Genomic DNA, 14420 nt, shown 5'->3' on the forward strand with positions numbered 1-14420 from the left:
AGTGTGTGAGGGGGAGAGTGTGAGGGTAGTGGGGGGCACACTGAGGATGGGTGAAGGGCTGCTCACAGTCCGGATCCTGATCAGTGCAGGGGGGAGTCACGGGGTGCTGAGCCCCACAGGGGTCATCAGCCCCCACTGATGGGGGTCATGCCTGCAGGACCCCGAGGGGCAACCCAAGAAGGCATCAATCCGGGACAACGGGGATGGCACCTACACAGTGTCTTACGTGCCCGATGTGCCGGGGCGCTATACCAGCACTGTCAAGTACGGGGGCGACGAGATCCCTGCATCGCCCTTCCGTGTCCTCGCCGTGCCTTCTGGCGATGCCAGCAAGTGCCTCGTCACAGGTGGGGCTGTCCCCCCGTGTCCTTATGCTGACCTGTGTCATCCCCTCGCTGGCCCACGCCATTCCTTTGCTGACTCACAGCATCCCCTCACTGCCCCACGATGTCCCCTTGCTGGCCCACTGCACCCCTCCCTGCCCCACAGTGTGCCTCCTGCTCCATGGCATCCCCTCCTGCCCCACAACATCCATGTGCTGACCCACAGTGTCCCCTTGCTGTCCCACAGCACCCACCCCAGATACCCCTGCCTTACCCCCCCCCCACCCCATGGCTGGCCCCAGCACTCCCACTGCCCCACTGCTGCCCCTCAGCACCCCTCCCACCTCCCCCAGACCTGCCCCACGGCGCAATGGGGATGAGCGGGTGCCCCCAGGACAGGATGTGCCGGCCCCCCCGGAGCCCCCCGGCCCCCTCGGCACCCCCGGCCCCCCAACCAACCCCCCAACCCCTTCTCACCGCTCTCCCTGGTCTTTCTTGCAGTATCCATTGGGGGCCATGGACTGGGTAAGTGGTGCCAGGGGGGCACTTGGGGGGCTGGGAGGAGGCAGCTGGGGGATAGGTTTGGAGTCCCCCCATGGCCCTGACCCCACCCTCCCCTGCAGGTGCCTGCCTGGGCCCCACGATCCAGATTGGGGAGGAGACGGTGATCACGGTGGATGCAAAGGCGGCAGGACAGGGCAAGGTCACCTGCAAGGTGTCAACGCCTGATGGGGCTGAGCTGGACGTGGACGTGGTGGAAAATCACGACGGCACTTTTGACATCTTCTACACTGCACCTGAGCCCGGCAAATACGTCATCACCATCCGCTTTGGCGGGGAGCACGTCCCTAACAGCCCCTTCCATGTCATGGTGGGTGCGGCACTGGGGGGTCACTGTGAGTCTGGGAGTGTGTGATGAGCACCGTGGGTCAGACTTTGGGAGACCATGGTATGGGCAGTGTGGAATTGGGAGACCGTGGTGGTGCCATGGGGCAGAGAGTTGGGACTGTGATGGGCACAGCGGGGTCTTATGATCATGGTGGGTGCTGTGGGGTTGAGAGGTGGGGCCATGGGGTTGGGAAACTGTGGTGGATCCAAGGGGCAGAGAGTAGAGGGCACAATGGACACAGTGGGACAGGTTTTGGACACCAGGGTGACACCATGCAGTAGGGAAACCATGGTGGGGTTGGAACATCATGGTAGGCACCAACAGACAGAGGACTGGGGCCATAGTGGACACCAAGGGACAGAGAGTTGGGTCATTCAGCCTGGAGTTGCAGGAGCACAATGGGCACTGCAGCATCGGGTGACTGTGATGGGAGTTATGGAACTGGGGAACCACGATGGGGCAGTGTCAGGACGATGGTGGCCATCATGGAGCCGAGAGAGTTAGGAGACCATGGTGGGCACTGTGGGGCTGGATGACCATAGTGGGCACCATGGGGCCAGAGTCATAGTGTTGAGGGTTTGGATCGTGGTGGATACCATGGGGTTTGGAGGTCATGAGGATCATCACAGGGCTGGGAGCCCACCACGAGGTTCTCACCCTCCCTCTCTGCCCCACGGCCAGGCCACGGAGGAGCCCCCAGCCACCACTGAGAACCTCCGGCCCTTTAACCTCGTCATCCCCTTCACGGTGCAGAAGGGTGAGATCACAGGTACAGTACAGGGCTGTGGGGACAGGGACCACCCCTTCAGGCACCAGCCTCCTTCTGGATGCCCTCACTGACAAAATACCCCCAGGTGAGGTGCGGATGCCCTCGGGGAAGACAGCGCGGCCCAACATCACGGACAACAAGGACGGGACGGTGACAGTGCACTATGCCCCCTCCGAGAAGGGGCTGCACGAGATGGACATTCGCTATGATGGCAACCACATCCCCGGTGAGCTGCTGCGGGGCACTGGGAGCCACTGGGGGTGGCTGGGGAAGGTTGATACAGCTATGCCCTGGTTGGACTCCTGTGGGTCAGGCACACACCATGGTGTGGAATGTCCCTGTGGAATGTCTCTGTGGGGTCCATGGTTGGTCACCCTTGGGTTGGGGTGTCCTCGTGGATCTCTGACTATTGTCCCTTGTGTCCCTAGGGAGTCCCCTCCAGTTCTACGTGGATGCCATCAACCCACGCCATGTCAGTGCCTATGGGCCTGGGCTGAGCCATGGCATGGTCAACAAGCCATGCACATTCACCATTGTCACCAAGGATGCCGGCGAGGGTGAGTGATGTTCAAAGGGGCTGGGAGCTCATGGGGACCCCCCAGTGCCACCAGGAGGGGCTGGAGACCCCTGGTGCTTCCTGACACCCCTTGTCTGGTGCCTTCTGACCACCCCCGTCCCTCCAGGTGGGCTGTCACTAGCAGTCGAAGGTCCCTCCAAGGCGGAGATCACCTGCCAGGACAACAAGGACGGGACATGCACCGTGTCCTACCTGCCCACAGCCCCTGGTGACTACAGCATCATTGTGCGCTTTGATGACAAACATATCCCAGGCAGCCCCTTCACTGCCAAGATCACTGGTGAGCCAGCCTGGGGGGCACAGTGGGATCTCGGGGAGTTCTGGGCGTTCTTGGAGCCTCCACATGGCCATGGAGGCACCTGATTGGCCATGGAGACATCTACGGAGTTATGGCCGTGAGGGCACCTGCAAGGCTGTGGGGGCACATGTATGAGCATGAGGGCACCTGTGGGTCGTGGAGAACATGGCATGGTCATGGGGACACCTGTGGGGTAATGGGCACATTTGCCCCATGGCCATTGAGACAGCTGTGGTATCTCTTGTCCCATCACCGGCCACCAGGATCCCCCCCTCACATGGCCTTGGGGATACTGTGAAGGCTTGGAGACCTCAGCTCATGGCCACAGGGGTGTCATGTAGCTTTGAGGACCCCATCACAAGGGCGTGTAGACCTTGTGGGTACTCTGTCCATGGCCTTGAGGACGCTATTCAACACCTTTGGGTGACCCCTGATTCTGGGGACCCTCTCCATTGGGATCTTGTGGGGCTTTGGGAATATTGGGCTTTGGGATCCTATCCATCCTGTGGCCCACCTTGGGTTGATGTCCCTGCTGATGGCATCTCTGCAGGGGATGACTCCATGCGCACGTCCCAGCTCAATGTGGGGACCTCAACCGACGTGTCACTGAAGATTGCAGAGACAGACCTGAGCCTGTTGGCGGCTACCATCCGTGCACCCTCGGGCAACGAGGAGCCGTGCCTGCTCAAGCGGCTGCCCAACCGCCACATTGGTGTGCAGGGACACGGGGACACCTTGGGGACGCAGGGACATGCAGATGTGGGCACAGGAGAACTGGCATATGGGCACATGAGAGGAGGGTGTGGGACCTGAGGACCTGTTGGCACAGGGAACAGTGGGGCTATGTGGTCACAGGGATGGGTGGCCTTGTGGCATTGGGTCAGCAGGGGATTGGTGGCCATGGTCAGGGGACTTGGATGGTGACAAGGGGCTGAGAGAGGTGGCCAGGAGCTGGTGGCAGTGGCTAGGGAATGGGATGGTACATGGGTGGTGGCCAAGTCTGATGGTCATGTGTGACTGCTGTGTCCTCCCCAGGCATCTCATTCACACCCAAGGAGGTGGGTGAGCATGTGGTGAGTGTGCGGAAGAGTGGGCAGCACGTCACCAACAGCCCCTTCAAGATCCTGGTGGGACAGTCAGAGATTGGTGATGCTGGCCGGGTCAAGGTGTGGGGCCAGGGGCTTCTGGAGGGCCACACCTTTGAGGTGGCTGAGTTCATCGTGGACACACGCAGCGCTGGTGAGGCCATGGTGGGGGATGGCCATGGGGGAGGTGGTAGCCATGGCTAAGGGCAGGATGAGGTGATGGCCATGGCCATGTGTTGGTTGTGGCCAGCCAAGGATGAGATGGTGGCCATGGTTATTTCTGTGGTGTACTGTGGCCACCTGTGAGGTGGCCAAGGCTATATGTGGCCAGGAAGGGATGGTGGTGATGGTCATGGCCAAGGCAGGATGATCCCTGTGGCTGGGGTTGGGTGATGGCTGTGGTGGTGGTGTGGTCATAGCCATGATGATTTGAGGACCATGGCCATGCTACAGCTGCAGCCAGCACAGGAGGAGGTGGTGGCTATGGTGTGACCTTCATCTGAATGGGATGGTGACCATGGTGGTGGCATGGCCAATGACCAGGTGGAAAGGTGGCTAAGGCCATGCCATGGCCGTGGCCAACACAGGATGGGGGGGTAGCTGTGATTATGGGCATGGCATGACCATGGCCAGGATAGAGCAGTGGCCGTGTCCATGGCACAGCCAAGAGGGTGATGCTGCAGTGACCATGGCATGGCCGTGGCGGGGATGGAGGTGATGACTGGAATTGGGTGGTGACCATGGACAGTTTGGGTTTGTGGCCTTTGCGTGACCATGACCAGGACAGGGACAGCCTCCATGGGACACCTCTGATCGTGTCCCCATGGCCACCCAGGTTACGGCGGGTTGGGCCTGTCCATTGAGGGCCCCAGCAAGGTGGACATTAACTGTGAGGACATGGAGGATGGCACCTGCAAAGTCACCTACTGCCCCACCGAGCCTGGCAACTACATCATCAACATCAAGTTTGCTGACAAACATGTCCCAGGTGGGGCTGGAGGAAACATGAGGGTACAGAGGGTTGTGGTGCTAGGACTTGCAGGGGGTGACAGGTCCCTGAGGTAACTGTGTCCCACAGGGAGCCCCTTCACAGTGAAGGTGACGGGTGAGGGGCGGATGAAGGAGAGCATCACACGCCGGCGGCAGGCGCCCTCCATCGCCACTGTTGGCAGCACCTGTGACCTCAACCTTAAGATCCCAGGTAGGGTTGGTCCTCCTCCTCCTCCTCCTCCTCCTCCTCCTCCTCTTCCTCCTCCTCCTCCTCCTCCTCCTCCTCCTCCTCCTCCTCCTCCTCCTCCTCCTCCTCCTCCTTTCCTCCTCTTCCTCATCCATCTCTTCTCCATCTTTCATCCGTCTTCATCCTCCCATCTCCCTTCTCTTCATCCTCCTCACTTGCTCCTCCTCTTCCCCCTTCTCCATCCTAATCCTCTTTCTCCTCCTGCTCTGTGGGCCATGGGGACAGAGATGCATCCCAGCCACTACAGCTCTGATTTCTCCTTCCTTTTTCTTTCTCTCTCCTCCTTGCGTTTGTGTCCGTGTCCCTCTGTGTGTCTGTGCCTGCGTCCTTGCATCCCTCTGTGCATGCCACCACCCACCGATACCTCCATCCACATGTCTGTCTGTGTGTCCGTTCACACGTCTCTCCACGTGTCCATCTCTGGCTCCATCCACCCTTGGCTCCATCCATCCCCTCAACCATCCCTACATCCATCCCTGTGTGCACCCCTTCCTGCACCATCCTCTACTTCCAACCCTGTGACCACCCGTTTCTCCACCCATCATGATTCCATCATCCCTGTCTCCATCCCTCCATGTCTCCACCCATCCACGTCTCCTCCCATCGCCCCATCCATCCCTGTGTCCGTCCATCCCCATGTCCATCCATATCCTCCTGTGTCCCCATCACCCCTCTGTGCACCCTTCTGTTCCTCACCTGTGCCCACATCCCGTTGTCCTCGCGTGTCCCCACGTGTCCACACTGTCCCTCTGTGTCGCCGCGGGGTATTCCCCAGGGAACTGGTTCCAGATGGTGTCGGCGCAGGAGCGGCTGACGCGCACGTTCACGCGCAGCAGCCACACGTACACGCGCACGGAGCGCACCGAGATCAGCAAGACGCGCGGCGGCGAGACCACGCGCGAGGTGCACGTGGAGGAATCGACCCGCGTGGGCGGCGCCTTCCCCCGTGCCCCCCCGGAGCCCTTCGGTGCCTTCGGGGCCTTTGGCACCCGCGAGGGCATCGGCGCCTTCGCAGCCCCTGCGCGCGCACACGAGGGTGCGTCCTGCACCGGGGGTGTGCATGGGGGTGTGCGGCACAGGGGGATTGCACAGGAGCTGCGTGTGCATGAGGGCTGGGTGTGCAGGGCGCTGTGCTCACACCAGGGGCTGCACTTGCACGTGGGGGCTGTTTGCACCGGGGCCGGGCGTTCGGGGGCAGGGCAGGGGCTTGCACGAGGGCTGGGTGTGCACGAGGGGAGCGTGAGTGCAGGGAAGTGTGTTTGCACAAGGACTGGGTGCACTGGAGTACCAATGTGTGTCTGCACAGACCTGTGCTGGCACAAGGGCTGGGTGTGCAGGGAAGTGGGCTGGCATGAGAGCTGGCACACTTGCCATGGGAGTGGCCTTGGACAGGACTGTGGGTGCTCACACAAGGACTCAGCTGGGACAGAGTGCCTGGCACACGCATCGGGGCTGATGAGGGGGTGCCCTTCACACGGGGACGTGTGCAGAGCTGGGGGCAATGCTGACTCTTCCCAAGCAAGTGCATGCACACCTGCTGAGGGGGTGTGTGCTCAGCACAGAGGGTGTGGGTGCTCTTGGCGCGAGTGTGCAGTCTCACAAGGGTGTGTGCGTGCGTGTGCACGCGGGTGTGTGAATGTGAGGGCGTGCATGTTGGCAAGTGCACGCGTCCTGTGCACGGCGGTCACGCTCGTGGGGTGGGGTGCACCCAGCGGGGGGTGCACGTGGGCTCTGGGGGGTGTTGGGGCGTCAGGGCACAGTGGCGGCAGGGCGGTGGGATGACAGTGACAGAAGACAGTGGTGGTGGGGTAGCAGGGTGCTAGTGTGCCAGGGAGCCCTTGGGACGGTGGTGAGAAGGTGATGGGGCAATGAGGTGCCCCAGTGCCCTGGTGTCAGAGTGACAGGATGCTGGGGTGACAGGATGACACGGTGCCCTGGTGACAGGATACAGGGGTGCTGTTGTGCCAGGATGATGGCTTGATGGCGTGACAGAGTGCCATGGTGACAGGATGACAGGGTGCCCCAGCGACAGGTGCTGGGTTGCCAGAGTGACATGGTGATAAGGAAATGGGTGCTGAGGGACTGGGGCACAGGGGTACCCAGGTTACAGGATGAGGGAGGGGTATGGTGGCAAGGTGCCCTGGTGACAAGGTGACAGTGTGCCATATAGTGATGAGGTGCTGGGATGCCATAGTGGTGCAGAGGTGGGGTGACAACGGGGTGATGCCCAGGTGCCTGCAGGTGAGGTGATGGTGCAGGAGCTGGGATGCCGTAGCGGTACGGTGTTGGGGTGACATTGGGGTGCCGATGGGTGTTGGGGTGCCCATGGTGATGTGGGGTGTGCCTGCAGGCGAGGCGTCCGTGCAGGAGCTGTCGGCGCAGGTGCTGAGCCCGTCGGGGCAGCGGCGCGAGGCCGAGGTGGTGCCGGGGGGCGCGGGGGTGTACAGCGTGCGCTTCGTGCCCCAGGAGACGGGCGCCCACACTGTCAGCGTCAAGTTCCGGGGGCAGCACGTGCCCGGGAGCCCCTTCCAGTTCACCGTGGGGCCGCTGGGCGAGGGCGGTGCCCACAAGGTGCGGGCGGGGGGCACCGGCCTGCAGCGCGCTGTGGCCGGCACGCCAGGTACGGGGGGCTCTGCCAGGTGTGGGGGATGATGGGGGCCTGGGAGCTCTGGGGGGATATGGGGGTGTGATAGGGATGTGGGAGCAATGAGGGATGGGTGCTCTTGGGGGGATGTGTGTGGGCGTCTGGGGTGTTACGGGTGTGCCATGGGTGGGATGTGGGTGCTGTGGGGGGTCTGTGTGCCATGGGTGGGATGTGGGTGCTGTGGGGGTTTGGGTGCCGTGGGGAAGTGTTGGTCTGTGCTGGGTGTCACCATCCTGGGGTGCCACTGAGGGCCAGGGTGACCCCGGTGACCCCCCCCCCCCAGCTGAGTTCAGCATCTGGACGCGTGAGGCGGGCGCGGGGGGACTCTCCATTGCTGTCGAGGGGCCCAGCAAGGCCGAGATCTCCTTTGAGGACCGCAAGGATGGCTCCTGTGGCGTCTCCTACCTGGTGCAAGAGCCAGGTGAGGGGGGGCTGTACCCCAACACCCTCAACCCCCCCCAACCACCTCTAATGTCCCCCAGGGTGCTCAGCCTGGGGCTGGGGCCACAAGACCCTCACGTGAGGAGGGCCCACATGCAAAGGTATTCCCAATTAAGGGTGTCCCCACGTGAGAGTGCTCCCAAGGGAAGGTGTCCCAATGTGGGGGCTCCCTGCTTGACTGTCCCATGTCCCCCAGGTGACTACGAGGTGTCCATCAAGTTCAATGAGGAGCACATCCCTGACAGCCCCTTTATTGTCCCTGTTGCCTCCCACTCTGATGACGCCCGCCGCCTCACTGTCACCAGCCTGCAGGTACTGGGGACACCCCCTGTGAAACCCGGGGGCACCCCTGGGCTCACAGATTTCCCCTGGGTCCCCAGGTCACTCCTGGGCCACTCTGAGCCCCTACTGCACTCCTGGGATGCCCACCGTGTGCCACCTTTGGGTCTCCTGTGGCACCCTTGGGGCCACCTTTCCCTCCCTCATGTCATTCTTGGGGCCACGTTGTGTCACACTGCACCCCTGTGTCACCTTTGGGACCACTGTGTCATTCCTTTGTCATCCTTGGGATTCCTTGGAGCCACCTCTCTCTCCGGCATGTCACTACTGGCACCCTCCCTGGTGCCACCCCCGTGTCCCTTGCATCAGTCCTGGACCACCTTGCACCCCTGTGTCACTCTCGGATCCCATGGTGTTCCTCCTGCCCCACTCTCCCCACGCCGTGTCCTCCACCCCCCTCACGTCCCGCCGTTCTCTGGTGTGAACCAGCTGGCATCATTCATGATGTCCCCCTGCCCCCCGTGTCCCTGATGCCACCGTGGTGTCCCCACAGGAGACAGTGGCAGTGAACCAGCCAGCGTCCTTTGCAGTGCAGCTGAATGGGGCGCGGGGTGTCATCGACGCCAAAGTGCACACACCTGCAGGGGTGGTGGAGGAGTGCTACGTGTCCGAGCTGGACAGCGGTGAGGGGACATGGGGACATGTGGGGACACCGCGGGGACACTGCAGGGACACTGCGGGGACACTGCGGGGACACTGGGTCTGCGGATGTGGGGTTGTGGGCACAGGGTACAGGGACATGTGATGTGGGGACATGGAGAACACAGGGACATGGGGACACAGGACACGGTGACATGATGGCATCCCCCAGACTAGCACACGCTGGGGTTCTTGCATGGTGTGGGGGGACGGATGACATTGGCACACAGGACACAGGGATACGGGGACACATCTGTGTCCCCCTGGTATGCACTGGGGTTCCTGCTGCGCAGCAACAGAGGTGTGGGGACATGGGAACACAGGGATATGGGGACGCAAGGACACGGTGACATGTCTGTGTCCCCCAGACCGGTATGCACTGGGGTTCCTGCCACGTGAGAACGGAGTCCACTCCATCGACCTGCGCTTCAATGGACGCCACGTGCCCGGGAGCCCCTTCAACATCCGCGTGGGCGAGCAGAGCCAGGCCGGGGACCCGGGGCTCGTCACTGCCTTCGGGCCGGGCCTCGAGGGTGGCCGCACAGGTGACACTGCTGTGGAGACAGGGACAGGGACACAGCTGCGGGAGGGGGGTGGAGACACAGACACGGCTGTGATGGTGGCAGTGGAGACATGGCCATGAAATGGTGGTGGGGACACAGCCATGATGGAGATGTGGCCATGGTGGTGGCAGTGGGGTTGTGGCCATGGGAGTTGCCATGATGGGAACGTGGCCACGTGTGGTGACCACCACGGTGGCCTGGGGTCCCCCTCATGATGCCATCCCCATGTCCGTGTCCCAGGGGTGCCCTCAGAGTTCCTGGTACAGACAGCCAATGCAGGAGCAGGAGCACTGGCTGTCACCATTGATGGCCCCTCCAAAGTGGAGCTGGACTGTACTGAGGTCCCCGAGGGTCACCGCGTCACCTACACCCCGATGGCCCCTGGCAACTACCTCATCTCCATCAAGTATGGGGGCCCCCACCACATTGTGGGGAGCCCTTTCAAGGCCAAGGTCACTGGTATGAACGGGGGGGGACATGGGGATGGAAAGGGACATGGGGACAGAAAGGAACATGGCAACCAGCAGGGACACAGGAGCTGAGGGGGACGTGGGGATACCGGGACCCCCACCACATCATGGGCAGCCCCTCCAAGGCCAGGGTCACTGTACAGATGGGGTGGGTGTAGACACGAGGATGGGGTGTGTCAGTAAGGGAGATTGGGAGAGGAGAATATGGGGGTCCCCAGGGTGGGGTGATGATGGGCATGATGGAGGGTTGCAGGAGGGCCACCCTAGAGGATCCCCAGGGTAGGGGGGTTCCTAGGGTGGTGACAAGGGGTCCTGGGGGTGACGTGGTGTAGGAGCCTCAGGATTACATGATGGGGGTCCCAGGGGGAGGAGTGGTTGTCCCCAAAAGATGTCCTTATGTCCCCCCAGCATGGTGGGATGGGGATGTCCCCATGGTGGGGCCTGACCCTGTCCCCTCTGTGCTCCCCAGGCCCACGGCTCTCGGGTGGGCACAGTCTGCATGAGACCTCGACAGTGATGGTGGAGCCAGTGGTGAGGGCGGGGTCGCGGGGCCCCCCCGCCTTTGGGGGGGTCACCAAGGCCCCGTCGGACGCTGGGCAGGTGGTGGCCCGGGGGCCAGGGCTGGCAGCCGCCCGCCTGGGCCACAAGAACCACTTCACTGTGGACTGCAGCAAGGCCGGTGAGGGGCACGGGGGGTCCTGGGAGGTTGGGGTGGCTGGGACGGGGCACGGGGTTGGAAGGGCAGATGGGGGCTCAGCAGGGGGAGTCCTGCGAGGGCTTGGAGGAGAGGTGGTGGGTGCGTGGGGTGTTCAGGGAATTCTGGGGCTCTTGGGAAAGGACGGGGTAGGTTAAAGGGGGGGCCTGGGAGGGGATGGGGTGGGTAAGTTGGGGAGTCTGGTGGAGGGTCTGGGATGCAGGGGAGGAAGTTCGGGGCGAGCGTGCGGTCTGAGGCTCAGGGTTCAGCGTGCCTCTGTCGTCCCCCCAGGCACAAACATGCTGCTGGTGGGGGTGCACGGCCCCAAGGCCCCGTGCGAGGAGGTGCACGTGAAGCACGAGGGGAACCGCGTGTACACGGTGACCTACAGCGTGCGGGAGCGCGGCGAGTACGTGCTGCTGCTGCGCTGGGGCGACCGCGACGTCCCGGGGAGCCCCTTCCGTGTCACCGCTGCCTGAGACCCCCGCGCAGCCCGGGCGAGCCGGGGCTGCCAATAAAGCACTGGGAGAGGAAGAGTGTCTGAGTGATGGCGGAGGACACGCCGGGGGTGGGGCTGGGAGCCTGCCAGGGTCGGGAAAGTTTATCCACAAACAGCAGAGGTTTATGTACAAAAAGGAGACAGAGGAGTCCTTTTACTTTATTCGAATAAAGGGAGAGGCCATGGGGCACTCCCCTGGGGTCTCTCAGAGTTTTGGAGGACGCAGCCTCCTTTTTATCCCAATTTCCCGGCCGCATTTCCCTCTCTCTTTTCCCACGCACTGAGGTACTTGAGAGGCACAGACTTCCCAGAACACCTGATAACTAAGATTCCCCTCTAATGTATAACCCTCCCTTTTAGTTTTCAATTAGTATGGAATCTATGGTTTTCCTCACTGCTTCATCTTTCAATATCCAGTTTAATTTATCAGCAAACCTAGAGATTGTAAAGACAAATATCATTTTCCATTCATCAATCAGTGGAATCCTTCCCATTGTTTTTTCTGTCTCTCAGGTCTGGTTTTATCTATCAGCAGACCTACAATTTGTTTGTAAAGACAAATCTGTCATTCCTCTCACCAGGGTCCTGGGGGACTTTAGGGAAGGACACCAGATCTAGGGGTGTCCTGAGCAGGACATCAGAATTCCGAGGTGTCCAGAACAGCACAGAAGGGTTTGGGGATAGTCCTGGGAGTCCAGGCAGCATAATGGGCCCGGGAGGGGGGTCCGGAGCAGGACATCCTGTTCCTGGGGGTGTTTTGGGACGATTCTGGGGGCTGCAGGATGGGATTATGAGGTCCTGCTGTGAGATGGTGGGGTCTGGAACAAGACCCTGGGTGCGGCCTGGGAGGGTCTGGAGCAGAATGCGCGAGTCCTGAGGGGGTGCTGGGGGGAGTCCATGGCAGAGCAGCGGCAGCCCGGGGGCCCTCCGGTAGGGGGCGCAGTGCAGAGCAGCACCCCGCGACCCCTCAAGGACACGGCGCTCTGCGCGTGCGCATTGCCGCGGGGGCGGGCGGGGCGGGGCCAGCGGGCGGCGGTGGGCGGGGCCTCGGCTGCGTTGCCGGGGCAGCGGCGGGCGGGGCGGTTCGGGAGCGCGGCGCTGGGAGCCGGAAGCGGCGCTGGGAGCCGGAAGCGGCGCTGGGAGCCGCTGAGTCCCGGGCGCTCCTGATCCGGCAGCCGCCTCCCGGCGGCGCATCCCGCTCCCGCCGGGTCCCGGCAGCGACTTTCCCAGCGTCCCGATCCCGGCGGATTCCGTACCCAGCGGGCCCCAGGCATGGCGGGCCGCGGGAAGCTGATCGCGGTGATGGGCGACGAGGACACGGTGACCGGGTTTCTGCTCGGCGGCATCGGGGAGCTGGACAAGCACCGGCGGCCCAACTTCCTGGTGGTGGAGAAGGAAACGAGCCTGGCCGAGATCGAGGAGACGTTCCGGTGTGTGGGGCAAGGCGGCCTGGGAGGGCACGGGGCAGTCTGAGGAGTGGTCTGGGGGTGTCTGAGAAGGGCCAGGGGGTCAGCAAGGTTTGGGGGGTGTCTGAGGGGTCCCTGTGGTGGTCTTGTGGGTCCCGAGCGGGGTCTCTGAGGAGGAACCAGGCAGGTATTGGAGTCTGGGCTGTCACAGTTCCTGGAGGCGAGGGAGAGGGCTTGCAGAAGTCTGGGGTCAGGGTGCCAGGAGTGTTTGGGGGATCAGGGGCTCCAAGGGGTCCCGAGGAGCGTGTCCCACCTCGCTGGGGCGCCCATGGCCCCGTGTGTCCCCTGACTCTCCTTGTTTCCCTGCCCGCAGGGGTTTCCTGGCGCGGGAGGACGTGGGCATGATCCTGATCTCGCAGGCCCTGGCGGAGCAGATCCGGCCGGCGGTCGCAGCCCATGCCCGGGCGCTCCCCGCGGTGCTCGAGATCCCCTCCAAGGACCACCCCTACGACCCGGCCCGGGACTCTGTGCTGCGCCGCGCCCGGGGGCTCTTCGCACCCGATGAGCTGCGATAGAGCCTCCCAGGACCCCCCAAGCCCTCCCGACGCTCCCCCAAATCCCTCCAGATCTCCCTCTAAGCTCCCCCAAACAGTTCTCCCGATACTCCCAGTATGTGCAAACCCCCGCGGCACCCCCAAGCTGTCCCCTGTGCCCGTGGCCTCTTTGCTCCCCGCCATGGATGACGGGCACACCCAGGCACTCCCAAACAATCCTCGGTACCTTCTCGGCACCCTCAAACAGTCCCCCCCACCGCTCCCTCAACTTCTTCACACTCAACAACCTGTGATCGCCCTCCCTGGTGCCCCAAAACAGCCCCTGGCACCCCACGGGGTCACAAACTGGGCCTGGGGATCTCCACCCCAAGAAAACCCACCCAGGGGCCCCCAGCCCACCTGGGGCAGTTGTTCCCCATGCCTGGGAGTCTCCACCCCAAGTAGTCCCCAGCCCATCCCAGGGTGCTGCTGGGGGGTCCCTGGGGTTCCCAAGTTGTCCTTGGGGTGCTGGGGGTGGGTCTGAGGGTGACGCTTGGGGTGTCTCTGAGCGTGCCTGGGGCAGCCACGGGGACCTTGTGCGTGACCTGTGACTGTGTCTCAGCCGTGTCCCGTGATGGGGGAAGTGCCACCACCGTATCCTGCTGAATCCTACCAGATCCTGCCAGATCCTGCCTGTAGGCAGCGAGGGACGCCTGGGCGGGGGCCAAAGGAACACCCTAAGGACACTGGGAGTTGTCACCATGACCTTGTCACCATTCCTGCAGCTCCTCCTCAACCCCAGCAGAACCTGGGGGGAAGGTTATTTATTGTCCTCCCCCAGTGCCCAAGTGCCACTTGTGTCCCCTGTGTTTCTCCCTGATAGTGTCCCCAACATGTGCTGACACCACTCGTTGTCTGTTCTGCTCTGTGGGATGCTGTGGGCGATGGGAACATGGCGGGGACAGAAATGGGGGGCGACTTGGGCATGTGGCACAGGGACATGCAATGGGGCAT

General features: G+C 62.7%; 2 protein-coding genes across 3 annotated transcripts in view; both read left to right on the plus strand.

Annotated features, from left to right (window-relative positions):
* The window catches only part of FLNC (filamin C), a 28015-nt gene extending 16104 nt beyond the window's left edge, over window positions 1-11911 (plus strand). The window contains exons 28-47 of one of the 2 annotated variants that reach the window (XM_014890747.2): window positions 158-347; window positions 825-848; window positions 947-1194; window positions 1894-1981; window positions 2067-2207; window positions 2410-2538; window positions 2665-2838; window positions 3407-3568; window positions 3892-4095; window positions 4777-4929; window positions 5020-5142; window positions 5954-6214; window positions 7529-7798; window positions 8106-8243; window positions 8460-8575; window positions 9096-9225; window positions 9610-9786; window positions 10045-10263; window positions 10744-10953; window positions 11260-11911. In XM_014890747.2, the coding sequence (XP_014746233.1) occupies window positions 158-347; window positions 825-848; window positions 947-1194; window positions 1894-1981; window positions 2067-2207; window positions 2410-2538; window positions 2665-2838; window positions 3407-3568; window positions 3892-4095; window positions 4777-4929; window positions 5020-5142; window positions 5954-6214; window positions 7529-7798; window positions 8106-8243; window positions 8460-8575; window positions 9096-9225; window positions 9610-9786; window positions 10045-10263; window positions 10744-10953; window positions 11260-11447 (3345 nt within the window). In that variant the 3' untranslated portion in view covers window positions 11448-11911. Of the gene's footprint in view, window positions 1-157; window positions 348-824; window positions 849-946; window positions 1195-1893; window positions 1982-2066; window positions 2208-2409; window positions 2539-2664; window positions 2839-3406; window positions 3569-3891; window positions 4096-4776; window positions 4930-5019; window positions 5143-5953; window positions 6217-7528; window positions 7799-8105; window positions 8244-8459; window positions 8576-9095; window positions 9226-9609; window positions 9787-10044; window positions 10264-10743; window positions 10954-11259 lie in introns of both variants that reach the window. The other variant, XM_088166031.1, reaches the window with a different exon arrangement.
* A 636-nt stretch (window positions 11912-12547) lies between these two features.
* ATP6V1F (ATPase H+ transporting V1 subunit F) lies at window positions 12548-14313 on the plus strand. The gene is made up of 2 exons (XM_014890796.2): window positions 12548-12897; window positions 13247-14313. Exons 1-2 carry the CDS (start codon window positions 12740-12742, stop codon window positions 13446-13448), a joined length of 360 nt encoding a protein of 119 aa, XP_014746282.1. The 5' UTR covers window positions 12548-12739; the 3' UTR covers window positions 13449-14313.
* Window positions 14314-14420: the final 107 nt, after the last annotated feature.

This window comes from Sturnus vulgaris, chromosome 5 (assembly GCF_052056855.1).
Source record: "Sturnus vulgaris isolate bStuVul1 chromosome 5, bStuVul1.hap1, whole genome shotgun sequence".
Taxonomy (NCBI): Eukaryota; Metazoa; Chordata; class Aves; order Passeriformes; family Sturnidae; genus Sturnus; species Sturnus vulgaris.

Bases quoted from the DNA above. Each gene is read 5' to 3' on its own strand.
- ATP6V1F (XM_014890796.2), top strand. From the start codon at position 12,740: ATGGCGGGCCGCGGGAAGCTGATCGCGGTGATGGGCGACGAGGACACG. The intron at 12,898-13,246 runs GTGTGTGGGGCA...CCCTGCCCGCAG, and splicing joins GAGATCGAGGAGACGTTCCG to GGGTTTCCTGGCGCGGGAGG.